Source organism: Perna viridis, chromosome 2 (assembly GCF_037379345.1).
Source record: "Perna viridis isolate PV_CMFRI_1.1 ecotype Kerala chromosome 2, ASM3737934v1, whole genome shotgun sequence".
Classification (NCBI taxonomy): domain Eukaryota; kingdom Metazoa; phylum Mollusca; class Bivalvia; order Mytilida; family Mytilidae; genus Perna; species Perna viridis.
The window spans coordinates 1,557,056-1,578,114 of NC_142446.1; the positions used below are offsets into that span (position 1 = coordinate 1,557,056).

At 34.4% G+C, this 21,059-nt stretch overlaps 2 protein-coding genes across 4 annotated transcripts in view; one reads left to right on the plus strand and one right to left on the minus strand.

Moving 5' to 3' along the window:
• Positions 1-950: 950 nt before the first annotated feature.
• On the minus strand, positions 951-4,368 carry LOC148623256 (uncharacterized). The gene is made up of 2 exons (XM_088564975.1): positions 2,671-4,368; positions 951-2,001 (listed from the first exon to the last, which is right to left on the minus strand). Exons 1-2 carry the CDS (start codon positions 3,338-3,340, stop codon positions 1,772-1,774), a joined length of 900 nt encoding a protein of 299 aa, XP_088421101.1. The 5' UTR covers positions 3,341-4,368; the 3' UTR covers positions 951-1,771.
• Positions 4,369-11,356: 6,988 nt separating this feature from the next.
• The window catches only part of LOC148623257 (proprotein convertase subtilisin/kexin type 4-like), a 46,607-nt gene continuing 36,904 nt past the window's right edge, over positions 11,357-21,059 (plus strand). The window contains exons 1-3 of one of the 3 annotated variants that reach the window (XM_088564969.1): positions 11,357-11,821; positions 19,655-19,774; positions 20,476-20,556. In XM_088564969.1, coding sequence (XP_088421095.1) covers positions 11,651-11,821; positions 19,655-19,774; positions 20,476-20,556 — 372 coding nt within the window. In that variant the 5' untranslated portion in view covers positions 11,357-11,650. Of the gene's footprint in view, positions 11,822-13,590; positions 13,702-19,654; positions 19,775-20,475; positions 20,557-21,059 lie in introns of those variants that run through there. The other 2 variants (XM_088564970.1, XM_088564972.1) reach the window with 2 other exon arrangements.

Sequence of the window (21,059 nt, forward strand, 5' to 3'; positions counted from 1 at the left end):
AATTGAGAGGAGAAATAACCGTGTTGAAATCGAAAGGATTACACTTAAACGGTCCCAAAATAATACCATACGAACACACCATTTTAAAAATATTTAACAATTTGCTCAGAAAACATTTGTAGCACCCGAATGATCAGATACATACTCGGAAGTTAAACCCTGACAACGTAATTCCAAAAAAATCCGGTAGCCACTTATCATGATAATGATAACATGCGCCTAAACTCACATTCAGCTTTCAATAAATTTGAATTTTACACCAAAAATATTATGCTCTTTAGACCTTAACACTTTGTTATTAATATTTTTCAAATTATTGATGACATTATCTCCAAAAATCCCCTATAAAACATGAAAGTTCTCACAAACTTAACGCCCCGTGCAGGTCAGGGTGTTAAAAGAATAAGCCTGCAGCAGCGCTAAGCTTGTCGTAAAAGGCGACTAAATAGTGCTCAGAACCCTAGCCGGGGGGCTAGGGCGCTCTGCTCACAGAGCAACTGGGATGTGTGCCCCATGTGGTGGAATGGGGTACCCCTGGCGTGTTACATGTTGGGGTTGTCAGGCTATAATACGGAAAACCTGACCGCAAACCATAGTGGTGCACCGTGTTTGGAAAGATGCCACGTTCCTCGCACGTGAAATAACCCTATTGTGGTATTATAGCCACAGGAGGCTAAATTGTCCGACCCTACCCAACTCTCCCTATTTTCAGTGGCAATCTAAATTTGTCGACCCCATTGTCCTTGTGTCCCATCCTTTTTTCATTTCACCATCATTTCATGTTCATTTTATCATCAATTTCATGTTCATCGTCTGAATATAGCTAAAATGTTGCTGCTCGGACGTTAAACCCCAACAAACAACAAACAAAACACTAACTTGACATGAATCTACAAACATAGGCAGACCTGAATTACTCTTTTCTAATTTGGACATCTTTCAACAAACAACTAGCACAGATGTGCTATACTTGTTTGTTAACACCTTTAATGTTCTTAGAATGTGAACCTGAAAAAGTGCATATTTTCCTCTGAAAGTCAGAACAAAACCAAGTCAAGGGTTGTTTTATATTTCCACCCCGCATTTTTCTTTTATTTTAGCTCTAACCGAACTTGTTAATAAAAGTGTTTCAATATCAGACGGATTACCGCCCCAGACATTCTGACTAGACTCTACACATCTACACCATGTAGCATAAAACTGTAATAACGCTTTCCAATCATATTATTCATAAAACATAATAATGAACATATTGGGGACTGGAAAACAAGTGATGCAACATTTTTATAGATTCCTTCCGCGTAATACAATATAAGATACGGTAATAGACACAAAAATGACAATATAATAAGTATATATATACAAAAAAAAAAAAAAAAAGAGATGACTACTTATCACATACTATAGAGACATAAATATTTAGACCCACAAGACCAAATATAATTAATAAATGACATTACATGTCAACCAAACCTTTTTGAGTTTAATAAGTTGAGTTCTCATTATCTGACAAAGAGGCATCACCATATAATAATTTATCTATAGTAACAGGATGTTATGTCAAGCATGATGGATCGTCGACTAAGTTCTAAGTTTTTCTTATATAAATGTTCCTTTCAGCCGCTACTTTGGGTTCTTATTCTCGTATGAAGACTTTGACCCATTCTCTTACCTACATAATAATAGTTTGGAACCGAATTAGTTTTTCGATATTTCTTAAAACAATAAAAGGAGGATCGTCTAACATGAAGTGGTAGCCGATTCCACAGTCTCATGGTTGAGGGAAGAAAACTGTTATGATAGTAACTCGTTCGCGTAGGTATATTGACCATGGATGGTGGTCAGGGTCTAATTTTCTGGATACTATCATTGATTTAGTTTTCTTTGGATTAAATGTGACCATCCATCTCTCGGCCCATCGATGAATTATTTGCATATCAGAATTCAAATAAATCGATACCAATAGAGGTCTGTCCACAATGGCATATAAGCTAGAATCATCTGCAAAAAGTTTTGTCTTACAGTTAACTTCATCAACATTGTCATTAATTAAAATCAAAAATAGCATAGGACCTAAGATGGAACCTTGCGGCACACCAGCATTTATCGAAACCCAATAAGAATCTTGCCCATTTAAAACCACCCTTTTTTTTCTATCACTCAAATAACTACAAAACCATGACAAAAGATTACTAGATATATCCATTTTTTGTAATTTGCATATCAGTCCCTTGTGCCAAACACGATCAAAAGCCTTACTAATATAAAAAAAGACTGTCGAAATGTCTTTTCCCTGATATAGGGCCTTAGCGAATACGTCAGATAAGTATAAGAGTTGATTAACAGTAGAAGGGTGAAGCCAGACTGGTGTTCAGAAAGATTGTCTCGAACGAAATTCATGGTATACTTATAAACACATCTCTCCAATGTTTTACTTAAAACACTCAATAATGAAATAGGACGATAGTTACGAATGAAACTTTTATCTTTCTTTTTAAACATGGGGATAACATTGGCTTGTTTCCATGAACGAGGAAAATACATACTACCCAAACTTAAATTGAATATAATACAGTGGCTTATGTAAAAAATCAAATGCCATTCTCAATAGCCTTGGGCTAATACCATCAGGGCCGGTAGCCTTATTAATGATAATTACTTGGAGGATACCTTTTACATCATTTTCAGTGACAATTATGGAGTTCAGTTGTCTATCTGGGACAGAGTCAAGAGTCGGTACCGATTTATTGTCATCGTTTATATTCGACTGTGAAGCGAAGAAGGTATTAAAGGCGCAAGCTTTATCTAAATCGTTAATAATGATATCGTTGTTCATTTTTAACGGAGGGATATCAGGATCACGAGATTTAAAACCGACAACACCAGCAGCCGTTGCCCACCATTTCCTTAAGTCTAACGTATTAGTACGCAACCTCTCAACCAGACTGTCAATATAATTTTGTTTATGTAATCTAATCCAATTTCGGTTTCGAGAACGCCTGAACGCAGCCCAGTGTTGAGGAGAATAAGACTTCTTGGCCTTCTTGTGTAATCGACAATGTTTACGTATGGCACGATGAACAGTGCTATTCATCCGTGGAGGATCTGATTTTCGAACAGTGATTTCCTTATTAGGAATAGTCTCCATGGCAGATTTTATAAGAGTATCAGTAAATGATTGAACGGGAACATCAAAGTTATTATGTGCATCAGAAATAATCTTGTCCCAGTCAATAGTACGAATTTTTTCGCAGAAAGTATTGGCATCGCATCGGTCATATAACCAGACTCGTCGTTTGATGCACGTCTGTTGCAGTTTTATTATATTTAAGATAGTCATTGAAATCTGCTCAAATGACAATGTTTTAAATGCCGCGTCAACAGCAAGATCTATAGAATGCTCAATCAGAGTAAAAATATGATCTCCAGAATCTGGAGGTCTATAAACGACTGAGACGTAGGATATTTTGTATTATGCTTTGATGAAACAGATTGTTTCGACTTGTTTTCGACTTGTTTTTTTTTATTTTCCTTACGTCTACTAGCATGATCATCAGAATCGGACGATGAATCGTCAGATTTAAAGCAGTTGTCGGACGTGTCGTAAGTACTAACAGAATCGCCGTTCCTTAAGCTCCATAATTTCCGCTTTCTCATTTTCCAGTGTGAATACAGATTCTTTCTCCGTATATCAGCGCATTTTTTGACAAATGCACTCCAACTCCGTTTGCAGATATTAATCACACACTCCTTTCAACACGGATGTCTCGTGGCCATCGCAGAGCGGATCATCGTTAATGTCGGACATCATTAACTTTTTGTGGTACCTGTTGTAGGCAAAAACACTCCCAGTCCAGACAAAGACTCGATATCTTCTGTGCACTCCTATACTACTCCCAGTCCAGAAAAAGACTCGATATCTTCTGTGCGGTCCTCTACTACTTTAACGATCCGGTCAGAGTAATCTAAAGCAGCTTTCGAACAGAGTACGGCCGACATGAATTAACCATCAAATCCGAACAGAGTACGGCCAACATGAATTCACCATCAAATCCGAACAGAGTATGGCCGACATGAATTCACCATCTGAACAGAGTACGGCCGATATGAATTCACCATCTGAACAGAGTACGGCCGACATGAATTCACCATCCAAACAGAGTACGGACGACATGAATTCACCATCAAATCCGAACAGACTTTCCACTAAAATATTCGTGGCGAAAAATGCATCAACTTCTTAGAACGCAAACGACGCTGCCGCAAATCCAATTTAAACTCTACAACAGCAGAGTCATACAAAGATTAAACTATTAGCACAGACCATTTAGACCATCTAAATTTTGTTGTAAATCTCATAAACTCCGAAATGAATATAAAATCACTGACAAATTACAGGTAAAAATTATCCAGGTGTAACAAATCAAACACCAGTATATTAGTTTGTAAATATATCAGTATGTCACTATAACGACAATTAGGGGATGCAATTTAATTTTTAGAGAAAAAAATGTACCACTTAGGAAATTATTTCTTTACTACTTATTTGTTGTTTGATCATTGTACGTATATGATGTATGTAAAGGAGAGGACTTCACTAAGTTGAAAAACTTGTGTCCAATCCATTTGTTGTTTAAGAACTATGAAATATATTTGAAATAACAACAGACCGGACACAATATTGCCTTGTCAGGCTGTGGTGTTCCCAGATGGGACTCTTAGCACGCTCACATCTGGTATGGAAAGTGCCTCTATAATTCCAATAAAGGATACCCAATCACACGTTCAGTCTACTGATCTATTCCATTTTTGACGATTTCATACTAATCAAATCGTGTTCTATCACCTTAAATGGTATATTTGACTACATAGATGACGAACCACACTGTACCACATCAAAATGTGGAATTAAAAATTGCAAAACATGCAACATTCTTATAACCGTGTACCCTTACGAACAAAACCTTTCACACAAAAAGTCGTGATAACTTAAGTTGCAAATCGACCAACTTAATCTACGGATTAGAATGCACCTTATGCGGTCTAGTATATTTCGATGAAACACAAGAACAAGTAATGAATGTGCGGTCATCGTTCGGGAAATAATACCCGACAGTTTGTAAACATTTTAATCAACATGATCATTCAATCCTCTCTATGAAAGTTCGTATTCTTGAAAAATATAACATCCAACGAACAGCCCTGTCGTAAGTAAAGGCTATCATAGGGAAAGAGAAGAATACTGGATTCACAAACTAGGTACTGCAATACCTTACGAGTGCAATGACAACAACAAAAGTATAGGAAACCTTTCAAGCCAATATAACAATAACATAATTGCAATGAATATATTTGACAAAAATCCGAGACGGATAAGGAGTCATGGTCATCGCTACTACACATCACTTAAGATGCATAGATGGTCTTCTTCCTTTCATACAAAAACCTCTTGGACTTCATCACATTTGAACTAAACTCTATTCTGTAACTGTCACTTAACTACACTCCCATTACAAAACAAATCTTGACACTACTGTTTCTGAACCTACGTCATCATTATACAGACTTGTAGCAATTACTTTGGATATTGGTTTTTCACAGGTTATTTAAACCAGTTTGTGTAAAACCTCAACATGAAGAAAAAGATCATTTCTTCCACTACTGTTTGTCAACAAAGGTATTGTTGCAATTAATTTGTCTTACATCTCTCATAAAAAAAGTCACGAACAAAATTCGCCTTATTTCAAAGACAAATCTATACCAATTATTTCATATTCCTATACTTCACCTATTGTATCCGAAATTTTCAATTATAAAAGGCTATTGCAGTGGCGTCATTACGGGAGATTTAAACGTCGAAGAAAACTTATCTCTCCGTAAGGTCCTTTTGAAAGGTCCCAAGTACCGCGAACCATGCTCCATAAATTGGAAGTATAACTTTAATAAAATTCTTAAGAATGCCGTGGGAAACTATGCAAGAAAATAGATAAAACGAAACCAAAAGACGACATTGATTCACTGTCAGAGTGGGTAAAGGCTGTGATGTCAATTAGGTCAATGAGTGTCAATGTTACATCAGTTTTCAAAGACTCGGATGTAGCAAAAACATTGTCTACAATACTGTGAAAGGAATAATATTCGTGGGGTTCCAATTTTAATGGAACTCAAAACACAAAATAAAATTCCCGACGAAACACAATTGTTCCGTTATTCATATTGTAGGAAATGCCAAACAATGAATTTAAGAATCCACGAACCAGCAATTTGTCTGCAATCCACCAATTAAAGAACTATGACAAATATGCTGTCATACCAGCAGACAAAGCTAAGTAGAACATTGTTTTTGTTTGCAAAATGCATTTACATTCAATTTAAATCACCTTTATCAGTGGTAGACGCAGAAAATAATAGCAGCTATAAGACTTACACTGCTATCACACTCGCCAAAGAAGAGATAGTGGAAAACCATAAATCTGTGTTATCCTCTTTTGGTATCTTTACCAAATACGATGATTTTGATATACCGCATATGTACTGGATTCCTAAACTCCCCAAGAATCCATATCATAACATTATTTTTTTTGTGTATGAATTATGTTCACCATATTAGAACTATTCTTGATTTTATTCAATAGTATTACAATAATATCCTGAGTACTATTAGGAATATCTCTAGCTTTTCCCTAATAAATGATTGTAATATCGCCAATCAAGCAGTGTATACAGTTTGTGGAAAAATTTTCATAATATAAAATTGAGTACAAAAGTTACAATTGTTTTTAGTTTACATGAAGGGCCTGTTAAACATTAAAGAACATTAAATATAGTCATATAACTGGGAACTACGTTATATATCTGAAACATTAGCTGTTTAAAAACTAATTGATATATACAATGTAAGGCCTGACTTGTGTTCACTGAATTATGTTATGTAAGCAATGACTGTTATATCTTTTCGGTCTATGAAGAAATAACCTCAATCACGTGATCACACTAAATAATCTGCGTAGTGGGTTATTTCCAAGTGTGCATCACGGACATTTAAGTTATTTCAAATAAACCGAAAAAATAAAACAGTCATTCCTTATAGTTTAGTTTTCGTATCAAAATTCAAGGAGTAATTCATTAAAAAAGGTTGATGACGTCATAGTCACATTACTAAATTTGGTTTATGAGATGATGGATAAACTTGTTTATCCAATCAGAAAGCGTGTTAATTACTTCTGAAAATAAATTACATAGGACTCATTGATTTATATGTTATATAAGAATTTTCTGAATCATATGATAGACAGATACTTGGGTAAACTGAATCATGTCATACAGACCGATACTTGGGTGAACTGAATCATGTGATACAAACTGACATACACATGAACATGATCCAACCGATTTCAAAACCAGGGCAAACCAAAACCATCAAAATAAACGCTTTCATCGAGCACTTATTTCTGTAGACAAGACTAATGCAATTTACATGTACGACTGGCTTTTTAACCACTACCATGTGGTAATACAAGAATATGGTCTGCGATATGGGATTAGACAAAATACGCTAGTTAATTACGCGATTAGGGATTGGACAAAGTACGCTGGTTAATTACTCGATGAGGGATTGGACAAAGTACGTTAGTTAATTACGCGATATGGGATTAGACAAAGTACGCTAGTTAATTACGCGATACGGGTTAGGACAAAGTACCTATTTAATTACGCCATGAGGGATTGGACAAAGTAAGCTAGTTGCGCGATGTGGGATAGACATGCGATACGGGATAGGGCAAAGTCCGCTATTAACATAATATTGACCAGGACTTTGATTCGCAATGTGACAATGCTTGGTACATCCACACTTTTAGTTCAATATAATGTCTTCTGATTCCTGCTTTTATTGGTTATATGAGAACACGAACTGCATAAAATTTGTCATTGTCCGTATTTATACATGATAAAGATCTAGTGTGGAATGAAAACGAATATATGCATTAAAATATTCTTTGTGTTAACTCAATATTTTAAGTGCATAATAAAAAAATTGAGTTTGTAATTAAAAAATCTTAGTGGTGAATAAATATTTTGAATGTGTAATTTTACATCACATTTTATCAATAACGGCTTGCCATATGGTTTGAACCAATTAACAGAACAAGGAAGTAGATCTGTATTTACCGACGTTTAAAGTTCTGAAAACAATTTGAAAAAAAAACGGTTGGTTAGATTTCTCCGAATCCACATATTATTACTAAGCGATTTAAACATTGAAAGGTTGTACGTAGAAGGAACTATGTGTTGGTCATATAAATAGACGAGTACAGTTTGGACCGTAGAGAGGAAGTATGATTTAATACATTCACAGCAAGTTTGGAGAAAGTTAACTACATTAATACATTTCACAATGGGCTTTAAAAGTGCAAGGGTCGTGGGCTGCCCAATATCCATGAAAAGTGCAAGGGTCGTGAGCTCTCCAATATCCATGAAAAGTGCAAAGGTCATTGGCTCCTCAATATCCATGAAAAGTGCAAAGGTCATTGGCTCCAAACCATCCTTGAAAAGTGCAAGAGTCATGGGGTCCCTACCATCCATGAAAAGTGCAAGGGTCTTGGGCCCCCCCACCATCCATGAAAAGTGCAATTGTCTTGGGCTCCCCACCATCCATGAAAAATGCAAGGATCATGGGCTCCCCACCATTAACATAAGATGGTTGTAACACCACAATCATCAGAATAAATTGAAAGCTTACCGCATATTTTCAGTTCTAAGATCTAATTATTTAGTTTAGAAGGAGTAATCAATGGAACAAAGATTCTAGCGGACTCAAAAGAATGCAATCCAGGGACAAATACCAGACATTGAAAACAGACAAACACAACAAAGAACATGAAGTAACTAAAATAATACATACAAAGTAACAAAAGTAAATGAGCAACTTGGACTCCACTAAAAACTGGGAGCATGGACCAGGTGCACCGGTAATATAAGCATCCTCTGCTTTTCTGAAAAAACACCCGCATATTCTCCTTGACCTTATCCGTTATGAACACGATCTCAAAACCAACGTCCGTTGATTGAGTAAAGACTGTCTAGGCTGATCTGAAGGAAGGGGTGACGTAGGTGTTCTCTCTGGTTGCCGAGTTTGTCTTCTCAAACCCCACTTACATCACTAATTGCACCTTCATTTACCTTGAAAAACGTTTCCAAGTCATGTTGCTTCAAAGGTTTGAGGACTACTGTGCCAAATACACTATTCAGAGCTACGCGTCTGTCCTCGACTTAGATCTTGTCTGGAACTGGGGTATTTTTAGTGTACTTTCACATCAGTAAGAGCAGATCGTTTCTCCTTAAGCGCAAGTGCTTAGTGATGCCGCGTCTCTTGATGATTGCATTAAGCTCCTTTTAGGCGGAGACCTCTTCTTAGGCAAATTTTCGGTTGTTTTTTTCCTCGATGAACCTAATCATTTTTAGTTCAAAATCCCACTGTACCCACTCAATCCCTCATCCTTAGCTTTTTGACGAATTCTTTCATATGCTCTTTGGCCCGGGTCTTGCCTCCGATCGGGTTTGGTTCGTCTCCCACCAACTATTGTTGTTGTTTGCAGTGTCTCAAGTTTTGATACATGTCGGTCCTTTCATCCACAGGTGCCACCATGAGGTCGCTGCAGCACTGTTGAGGGGCTAGTCCTGGGGCTTGGGTAGGGATAAAATGCTATCCTCCAAATCATCTTCATTTTCCAAGAAATAGATCTTCGTACCCATAAATGATATTTTTACGCATTATCATTCCTTTATTTGGAACAAATTTGAGGTGACATTCTTATAGCATGTTTCATACTCTTCAAGGTGTCCATCCTACTTGTACCAACACCATTTTTTAAGATGTTCCAATCCTCAGATAAAATAAGCAGTATCAAAAGGCAGATTCTTTTCAAGGGCAAATCCTGCATGGGACCCAAATCTTGGACGTAGAGTGCAAACAGACAATGTCCCAGTTGAGTATAGGGCAAATACAAGCATGGCTTACGAACATGATGGTAGCAAGATTGCCCTTAAGGAACATGTTAAAAATTTGTGGTATTTTTCCTTTAATGTACACATATCGATAATGCTTGTCACACTGAACTAGTCCTGATACAAAAATGACTGGTCAGCTAAATTCAAACAAGTGGGAAATATCGCAGAAAAATGTGCTTCACAAATTATCCAATGAATATTCGCTACGCCACAGTGAAGTTGAATGACTTTTGCGGTATATGAACCGCATCATAATGTTATATTGAATCAAATCAACAAAATATGCCATTTGAAAATATTATTATTGTAACAACAAACAAAAAAGAAGTAAAAAGTTACCTATAAATTACCGATATCATAATTTCTTTGTATGTATGATTTTAGTTACTTTATGTTATTTGTTGTGTATGTCTGTTTTCATTGTCTGGTTATTGTCCCTGGATTACATTCCTTTGATTACCACTAGAATCTTTGTCCCCATGATTACCCTTCTGCAAGGGGGTCCCATGGATTCCTGTATACATCTCTTAAAAGACGAAGTAAAGTTTTCAATTAAACCTGGTAAAAATATAAATATTTAAAGTCTAAGGTATTTGCTGGTTCACCTGTTTTTAACTAGCTGTGCTTATTCATTTATGTAAAATAACGGTGTTGTACGCGAATTTTGGCAAATTATTGTATTTTCTAGCACACATTTTACATCAAGCAATATCCATACTGGTTCGACGAATACCGGACATATCCTTTTGCAATTTTTCTGTTATATTGCTATTTTGTAGTCCTCGTTTGTCCCCAAATTACATAACTAAATTTCATTCAGTTGAAGATATCGTAATACCATATCTTTTGTATCTTGAATATAGACCCTTTCATTTTATACAAACTTTTTTTCGAAGTAACTAATTAAAAGTATAGTGTTTGTTGGCATAAAAGCAGACCATACACAAGTATCGTAAGTGCACGGTCATTATGTAACACTTAAAAAAAACCTTACTTGTTTAGTTATAATATTTAGATTTTATTGTCTTGCCAGACTACTCCTGTAAATTATATCGTTAATGAACTGTTGCTTCATGCTTCATTGTTGTACCGTATTAGTTTTTCTTTGTTTCATTCAATTATTTTTTTTTCAGATTTTTTTTCAGGTATTTAAAACTTTGATTTAACGATAAAAAAGAAAAAAAAACATATACCCTATATATAGTTTAAACAATATTGTCTGCAGTACTTTGACTCAAGAAATACCCGTCATTTTTAGATATTGGAAATCCATATCTACATAATTTACCTGCTCAAACCAATACTCATCAAATTTCATACTGAAAAGTAGGTAACCATAACAAAACGACATTTAAAGATACCAATCGCAAAATCCATCGGATCGTTTCATTCCAATGAACATAAGGTTAATTGTATTACCAATGTGGAATTATGTTATATGTATATGGTGTTTTGCAACACTACCCATGTTACACAGAGAAAGCTTCTAATAAACATGCATTGGACCAGAAAGTTCAGAAATGTTTAAATAACTGTTCATTTAACAATGATTTAAATAAATGCACACTTAATGAGGATAATGATGTATAAGGAGTGGGAAGTTTAAAATCAAAACAGCATTTCTGTATGAGTTACTACTGGTATGAAATTAACATTTGTGTCTCTATTAGCATCCATTCAGTATGTGATATCTGCAAATGACGGCACATTTACAAATACAATATGCTTCACTATAAATGACAGTTCTGACCCAACAAAATGGACGTCAGAACAGTTACAGGATTTAAACATACAGCCTAATACCATCAAGCAGGTAAGATATTAAGAATACAATACCGCGTTTTATCACAAGTGAGAAAACGAATCAAGCACCACCAGAAAATGCATTAGATGTAACCGGTGGTGTCTGAGATTTTTAAGTCTTGTATTTATATACTTGCGGTGTGATTTTTTGTTCTCATTTAAAAAAACTATCGTGGTAAATTCACAACGATCTGTTTTTTGCCGCTAGAGATTAGTATTAGTGTTATGAACGTTTGTAATCTAGAATGTTGTATATGAAGATCATCGTCATCACGGTCGATATATGATATATATGAATATCTTCTTTTAGTATGTATACGGAATGGAAATCTCATATGGCTAGGAATACGAAATCTCACATGGCTAAGAATATGATTATCATTGTCTCCAATGAGCAGAATCTTAATCATGTGATTACAGCAGCTGTTGTCATAACATTATTCTGTTACAATTGTTCAGTATAAGGTAGTTGGTGGAAACAAAAGTAAAATTCATGTTATTTGTATGAACCCGCTACACATGAAAAAAATGAAACATATGTTTTTCATATGTTAAGGACCACCATGAAAAACATGTTTATGATTTAGGTTTAATCCGCGGATATTTTATAATTGTTTAATGTTTTCCATGGCTGTAAATTTGTTTTCATAAACACCATCTTATTATGATTGAACATTCAAGTGTCTGGAATGTAATGTCTTTCTTCAGGGGCACTATTTAAAAAAAGTGGGGCTTGGTAATTATTGGGGTGAAAAGAGTTCACAATATAAGGTGTTCGGATAGTTTTTGATATGACATGTTATCCACGATGTTTTAAGATATTAAGTACCAGTCCACATAAAATTCAGACACTGCCTAGGTAAGATGATTCATGGTAAAAAAAAACAAACGATCCATTTTTAGTCTACATATGCTATACTTTCACATAAAAACAACCTTTTCTGCATTCAGATTTGCACTTTTCAGAAAATCATACATTTATCTCCCACTAAAATCAACCAAATGAAGCCAAATCAAGAACAATACTTATTGCAAAGTGCAAATTTCATGTACAATCTATATAAATTTTATCTCCAAACGCAACAACCAAATGAAAACTAAGACTGGTTATGTGATCAGTTACTGTTTCTGAACAGGAAATAAAAGTGAATTCGGTGGGTTTTTGACATGCATGAATCACCTTCTGCCTGATTTTTAGAAAGACTGCTACTTAATAAGTATCCAGGGTGTTTTAAGATATCAGTAAGAAGCCGGGATGTTTTTAGATGTTACTTTGCATCCTGAATATTATTTCATGGGATGTTTTACGCTTAGTTTTTTTTTTATCCAGGATATTATTTAACGGGTAATTATCATCCTGGGAAATATGTTCATGTATATTTTTTAAAAAGATAAATAATTCCCATGATATTATTTGACAAGGATAACTTTCAATAACAAATCATTACACTTGTCATATTTGTAAATTGTTCATCAATGTTCGTTTTAGGTACTACTTGAATTACAACCAATGATTTTTACGCTTGACAGGGAAAATGTTCAATATATACACATTTAAATCACACTAAATCTATTAAAAGTACTCGTAAATATTGCAATTTTGTTGAACATGATTTGTTTTGTTTTGTTTTTTTTTTTTTTTTTTTTGTGTATGAATTATGTTCACCATATTAGAATAATTCTTGATTTATTCAATTGTATTAAAATAATATCCTGAGTACAATTAGGAACACCTCTAGCTTTTTCCTAATAAATGATCGTAATATCGTCAATCAAGCAGTAGGACAATATTTCACGGATACTATTATGTCTTGCACAGGTTTCCATATATTGTAAAGTATATGAAAGCATATCCTGCAAAAAATTTCTAATGTAGTAGAAATATTCTTGGTAAGTTATAAATTGTGTTCATATCAATATAAAAAGTTACTTGATTATTTTGACACAGTCGTCTAAAAATCTAAAGAAAGTAACCATGCAGTTAAATGTTTAAAATTTTATATCCAGATAATGTAACAAAGATATGAGTACAAAAGTTACAATTGTTTTTAGTTTACATGAAGGGTCTGTAAAACATTAAAGAACATTAAATATAGTCATATAACTTGGAACTACGTTATATATTTGAAACATTGGCTGTTTAAAAACTAATTGATATATACAATGTAAGGCCTGACTTGTGTTCACTGAATTATGTTATGTAAGCAATGACTGTTATATCTTTTCGGTCTATGAAGAAATAACCTCAATCACGTGATCACACTAAATAATCTGCGTAGTGGGTTATTTCCAAGTGTGCACCACGGACATTTAAGTTATTTCAAATAAACCGAAAAAATAAAACAGTCATTCCTTATAGTTTAGTTTTGGTATCACAATTCAAGGAGTAAATCATTTAAAAAGGTTGATGACTTCATAGTCACATTACTAAATTTGGTTTATGAGATGATGGATAAAATTGTTTATCCAATCAGAAAGCGTGTTAATTACTTCTGAAAATAAATTACATAGGACTCACTGAGTTATATGTTATATAAGAATTTTCTGAATCATGTGATACAGACAGTTACTTGGGTAAACTGAATCATGTCATACAGACCGATACTTGGGTAAACTGAATCATGTGATATAAATTGACATACACATGAACATGATCCAACCGATATCAACACCAGGGCAAACCAAAACCATCAAAATAAACGCTTTCGTCGAGCACTTATTTCTGTAGACAAGACTAATGCAATTTACATGTACGACTGGCTTTTTAACCACTACCATGTGGTAATACAAGAATATGGTCTGCGATATGGGATTAGACAAAGTACGCTAGTTAATTACGCGATGAGGTATTAAACAAAGTACACCAGTTAATTATGCGATGAGGGGCTAGACAAAGTACGTTAGTTAATTACGCCATATGGGATTAGACAAAGTACGCTTGTTAATTACGCGATGAGGGATTGGACAAAGTAAGCTTGTTGCGCGATGTGGGATTGGACAAAGTAAGCTAGTTGTGCGATGTGGGATAGACATACTCGATACGGGATAGGCCAAAGTCCGCTATTGACATAATATTGACCAGGACTTTGATTCACAATGCGACAATTCTTGGTACATCCACACTTTTACTTCAATATAATGTCTTCTGATTCCTGCTTTTATTGGTTATATGAGAACACGAACTGCATAAAATTTGTCATTGTCCGTATTTATACATGATAAAGATGTAGTGTGAAATAAAAACGAATATATGCATTAAAATATTCTTTGTGTTAACTCAATATTTTAAGTGCATAATAAAAAAAATGAGTTAGTAATTAAAAAATCTTAGTGGTGAATAAATACTTTGAATGTGTAATTTTACAACACATTTTATCAATAACGGCTTGCCATATGGTTTGAACCAATTAACAGAACAAGGAAGTAGATCTGTATTTACCGACGTTTAAAGTTCTGAAAACAATTTGAAAAAAAAACGGTTGGTTAGATTTCTCCGAATCCACATATTATTACTAAGCGATTTAAACATTGAAAGGTTGTACGTAGAAGGAACTATGTGTTGGTCATATAAATAGACGAGTACAGTTTGGACCGTAGAGAGGAAGTATGATTTAATACATTCACAGCAAGTTTGGAGAAAGTTAACTACATTAATACATTTCACAATGGGCTTTAAAAGTGCAAGGGTCGTGGGCTGCCCAATATCCATGAAAAGTGCAAGGGTCGTGGGCTCTCCAATATCCATGAAAAGTGCAAAGGTCATTGGCTCCTACCATCCATGAGCAAGGGTCGTGGGCTCCCTACCATCCATGAAAAGTGCAAGGGTCTTGGGCTCCCCACCATTAAACATAAGATGGTTGTAACAACACAATCATCAGAATAAATTGAAAGCGTATTTTCAGTTCTAAGATCAAATTATTTAGTTTAGAAGGAGGCAAACACAACAAAGAACATGAAGTAACTAAAATAATACATACAAAGTAACAAAAGTAAATGAGCAACTTGGACTCCATTAAAAAACTGGGAGCAAACTCAAATGAGTCAAATCCTACATTTTTTTTTCGTTTTAATGCATGTCTTCGTCCTTTTTTTTTAATCCGGATGCTGACATGTTCATTTTTCCAGACTTTTTTCCATACACATGCAAATACATGTAATAAGTAAGATTGTATCATTTTCTTTCTCCTATTAGAATAATTTTCTTCTTACGATTTTATAAAATTTTGATTTTACAATTTAGAGTGATAAGACTTTGTGTATGGAAACGGGAGAATTTACAGTTTTTGTCTGACTGCACCCATGTTCATGATACGCTGAAAACTACTTTATTTTTATTGATTTCCATTTTCAAGTTATTGGACTTCATTCATACCAAAAATTGACGTGATTTTCTGTTTTCGGACTATACCCTGAGAACAATGTCAATGAAACTTTGGCGAATTGACAAGTGCTTCATGCCAAAAATGTGCGACCTGCCAACGCTATTACAAGCTGATAAAAACATGAAAAAATAAAACAATCAATTCTTACAGTTTCTGAAACAGTCCGTGATGGTTAACATGGCTTCGGTGATTTACATTACATAGAAAAGTAGTCCAGTAAATGTGATGAATATTCAGAAATGACTTAGGAAAAATCATTTCCAATAAGATTAGCGTATTTTAATGACAATTTTGTACAGTATGTAATTTTATTGATTTAAGCTTTCTTTTGTAAAATTCTGATTTTACCAATTTTGAGTTATAGGAATTTGTTCATAAAATGGGGGATTTCAAAGATTTAGACTATAACTCAATAGTGGTTGCACCTTTTTCATGGAACTTTTAAAGTAGGTCGTATCAAACACGCTTACTAGGGTTCTAAATCTTTATTCAGTAAAATAAAATAACCCTGCAATTACAACAATACAACACTGAAGTAATTCCAGTATCACAAATTATATAGGTAAATATAACAACTTGCTGTCAAACTATCATTAAAAGAATACAGTTCACACTCTAAATACGTAAGAAGAAACAACACAATGAAAATACTCAAGTTCAAAATACATCTAGCAGTCATGGTAAATAATAGCTATAAATAAAAAGACAAATTTGCTCACATGAATGAATGACAATCCTAGATCTTTAAATATCAAAATACTAAGCTAAGTAATTCTCATATAAAACCATGTGCGCTATAAAGCATATAAACTTACCAATCTATGGGACTAGGCTATAATAGTCTACAGCTATATATGCATAACAGCATACAAGGTCAGTGCAATCTTTCAAACCACAATCAAACTACAGATTCATAAACGATCTTGCATCATATCAATCGGACTGAGGAGGGCCAAACTTACCAACTTCCAGAGACTTTAAATACAGGCCTATGCAACTACGGACAAAACACACACTGCATACGCCATTCACGTCCTGTACTCTACAAAGTATGATAGCATACTTACCAGATGCAAAGTGCTTCTTTCCAAATCAATGGAGTGTTCCTCCGAATATTTTTTTCTGCACTCAAGATATGCACTTAAGTCTATATCATGTTCTAAGAATGCGAATTATTTCAATTGTATAGCATACTGTTTCCAAATCTACAATCGAACTTCCACTTTCAAATATAATTAAAAAATCCATTGCGTTTTGTCTGACCAATCAGAACTGACCACAGAGAACTATTCAGGTGTAACAATTAACAGGAAGGACAGGAAGGGCGGTACATTTACTGTATTCCTTTACAACTTGCTCAATCTCGAATTTTTTATACGTAGGCCAGAGTAATCATATAAATGTATCGACAGAATATCAAAATTGAAGCTTCCTTTAACAAATAAGTTTTCTGTTTCAACCAATTTTTAAAAGTTCTTAATGTCATTTTTGTTCTTAAATAAGTGTGCTAAACATTTTAGTATAAAATAAAAGAATCGGATCATACAGGATTAAATCGTATTTAATATGTGTATCATTTTCTCCTATCGTGGGTATAATTTAAATTACTGTCAACGAAACTAAGGAGCATAATAACTACTTTCTTTTTTCATATCAAGAAATCACGTTCTGGTCTAAAAATACTAAATAAATAGCACAATGTCACCTTTGTCATACATGTCATTTGATGGTTGGTTAAGTTTGAACGGTAGATTCGTTACAGAGAAGGCCCCAAGCTTCGAAATAGTGTAGATTACACTGGCCTTAGGCTTCGTATTAGTGTAATCACACAGGCCCTAAGCTTCGTATTAGTGGATCACACAGGCCCTTAGCTTCGTGCTGTTGTCTATCACAAAGGCCCTAAGGTTTGTATTAGTGTCGATCACACAGGCCCTAAGCTTCATAGAAGTGTTAAACTCGCAGGTCCTAAGCTTCATAGTAGTGTCAAACACGCCCTAAGTTTCACAGTAGCGTCAAACACACAATCACTTAGCTTCGTATTAGTGTCAATCACACAGGCCCTAAGCTTTGTACGTAATATTGTCAAACACACAGGGGTTAAGCTTCATAGTAGTTTCAATCAGACGTGTCTTAAGCTTCATTTTAGTGTCAACCACAGGGGGCCTTAGCTTCGTGTAAGTGTTGAAAAACACAGGCTTTAAGCTTAGTATTAATGTCGATCTGACAGGACCTAAGTCTTGTAGTGGTGTTGAACACACATGCCCAAAGCCTCGTAGTAGTGTCGAAAACACAGGCCCTATAAGCTTTGTTGTAGTATTAGCACATGAAAATGTTTTGTTAATGTTTCAATTGTGTGGTACGACATGCGTTTTTTGCAGAGGTGGCAGGGGTTGCATGAGAGATGGCGCTGTTTGTCGTTCAGTAACCTATGGATCGACGGATCGAAGAATACAAAGGCATTCAAATCTTGTTATATATTGGTATCTACAAGATAACACGCAAAAACCAAATATAAATTGTTATATATTTTCTTAAAAAACCGATAGTCATGGTAACATATTGAAATATAAAGAACTATAACTGAGTTCTAATTTAAATATGAGATGCCTTTCAAGAACTGACTGCCAGATACCATGATTTATAAAATGTCAGGCATGCATGGAAAAGGTGTGACACGGAGGAAAATAACAATACCATTTTAGATTACCATTTTTTTGCGCATTTAGTTTCCAAAATTTACCTTAGAAATTTAGCCAACTAATGCTGAGGACAGAACCAATACGACAGGGAACTGGAACTATCCGAATACCTTTGGACATTAAAATTCCACTTGTTTACCATCACAATTACATCTGAACTTTACTGCATTTAAAGAGTATACCTTTTGATCTTATGTTTTACAAAATAAGACCGGGTCACTTTTGTGCATCAGATAATGTGACTGAGTGGTGACCCTTAAGTTGAAACTAATTTTCAAATTTCTAAACCTTCTTACTTGGCTTGGATAGTATCAAGCGACGAAATTTTACAAGATCCTGAGAAAATAATAAAACGTTACAGCAAATAGGAAGTTGAAAGGCTGCCGAACCCTAAAGCGTACCACACAATTCAAACTGGAGCAGCAGACCAAATTTTAAATCAATCAGTCTTATGAAGGATTGCGAAAAACGAAATATATAGGTTCGATGTACAAACTAACTTACTTACAACATCCGATGCTCTCCGACATTTACAGCAAGAATTACTGAGCCTTTCTCTTTACATAAAAGAAAAAAAAACTCGTTTGCGCTAAGTGGGGGAATTTATCCGGAATTTGTCCGATTCTAAAATCATTGTAAATTTGTTGAAAATTTACCACCGTCGAATAATTCAAGAAGAATTTACTAGCAATTTTAAATATCTACTTTATATCCGTACTTGCATAACAAATTTATCGACACAAAATTATTTTTCATTTATAGGTAATAAAAACAGATAAAGACACTTATTATTGTGGTATACTCTACCCACAGAAGGGTAGTCGATCAATAAATGAAGATACCGAAGATCCTCGTATGGAAGAATTAAGAAAAAATAAGAAGGTAAGTTTAAATTCAGTGAGAATATGTAAGCGGAACTAAAGTAAAATTATATTATGAGAATTAGCTATAATAAATTACTAATGTAGCAGACAGCATTTTATTAAACAAAGTAAGAAAATAACAAACCTTAGATACATGTAATGTAGGACATTTTTAACTTGATGTTGTATCATAGTTCTGAGTTATGTAGGACATCAATGACCATGCTTTGTACTATGGTTCTGAGTTATGTAGGACATCAATGAGTATACTTTGTACTATGATAAGGGTAACAACAAAATTACCGAACACTGATCCGATTCGTAATCAACTCAAGTCCAAAATAAATCTGCCAAAATAGATATTACACCACCGGAGCAGCTGGTACCGCAATGGTCCTGACTTGGTACAGGTACTTCAACCGAAGTGGTAGATTCAGAGATATGTAGGATATAACTTAATTAATTCCGTACTATGATTCAGTAATACAGGACTTCACTTAATTTTGTACTATGGTTCAGAAATATGTAGGACACCAATGATTAGATTTTGTACTATGGGGCAACGTTATTTAAATATTCAATTTTAAATCGATTTTCAAAATATAAATAAATAAGTCTACACAATAAATTGATACTGCCAGATGCATCGTAAATTGTTTCATATCCGTCTTTTTCCTGTTTTGAAGTCCTGCATTTCAACAATATATGTCTTCTATGTAGATTTCTTGGATCGAACAAGAGACCAGACGTGTAAGAGTTATAAAAACAGCAGATACTCATTGGAATGATCTGTGGCATTTGGTACGAAATTATGTATTAATCGATCGTTTATCAATAATATGATTACGTTCAGTAATTCATAACATGACAGTAGGTGATAAATATTGGCATATAGTGTTACATGTATGAATTTTACATGTTCTTAATTAAGTGGATTTATATCTAGACAAGAAGGAGGAACGATTGGGTAAGGGCGAATGATATATTATTTGAGCAAAACTGACTTAGGGTTAAGTTATGTATTTGGTTCCAATGCTGCTGATGAGAGGTTACTCTTAGAAGCACGTGTACAGTATAATATTGAAATTTGCAATATTAATATGATAGATATTTTTGTATTTGAACCAAAAAAAAAAAATTTGTGTACAGGTATTATCGTGTTATGTTAATAAAACTTGTAGATTAGGCATAACTTTAATTGCGTAAACGATAACTCATAACTTTTTATGGCATGTGCAATCAAAATTATTTTCCGACCTTATGGTACATATAAAAAGGGTTGATATGCCATTAGTTTTTGATTT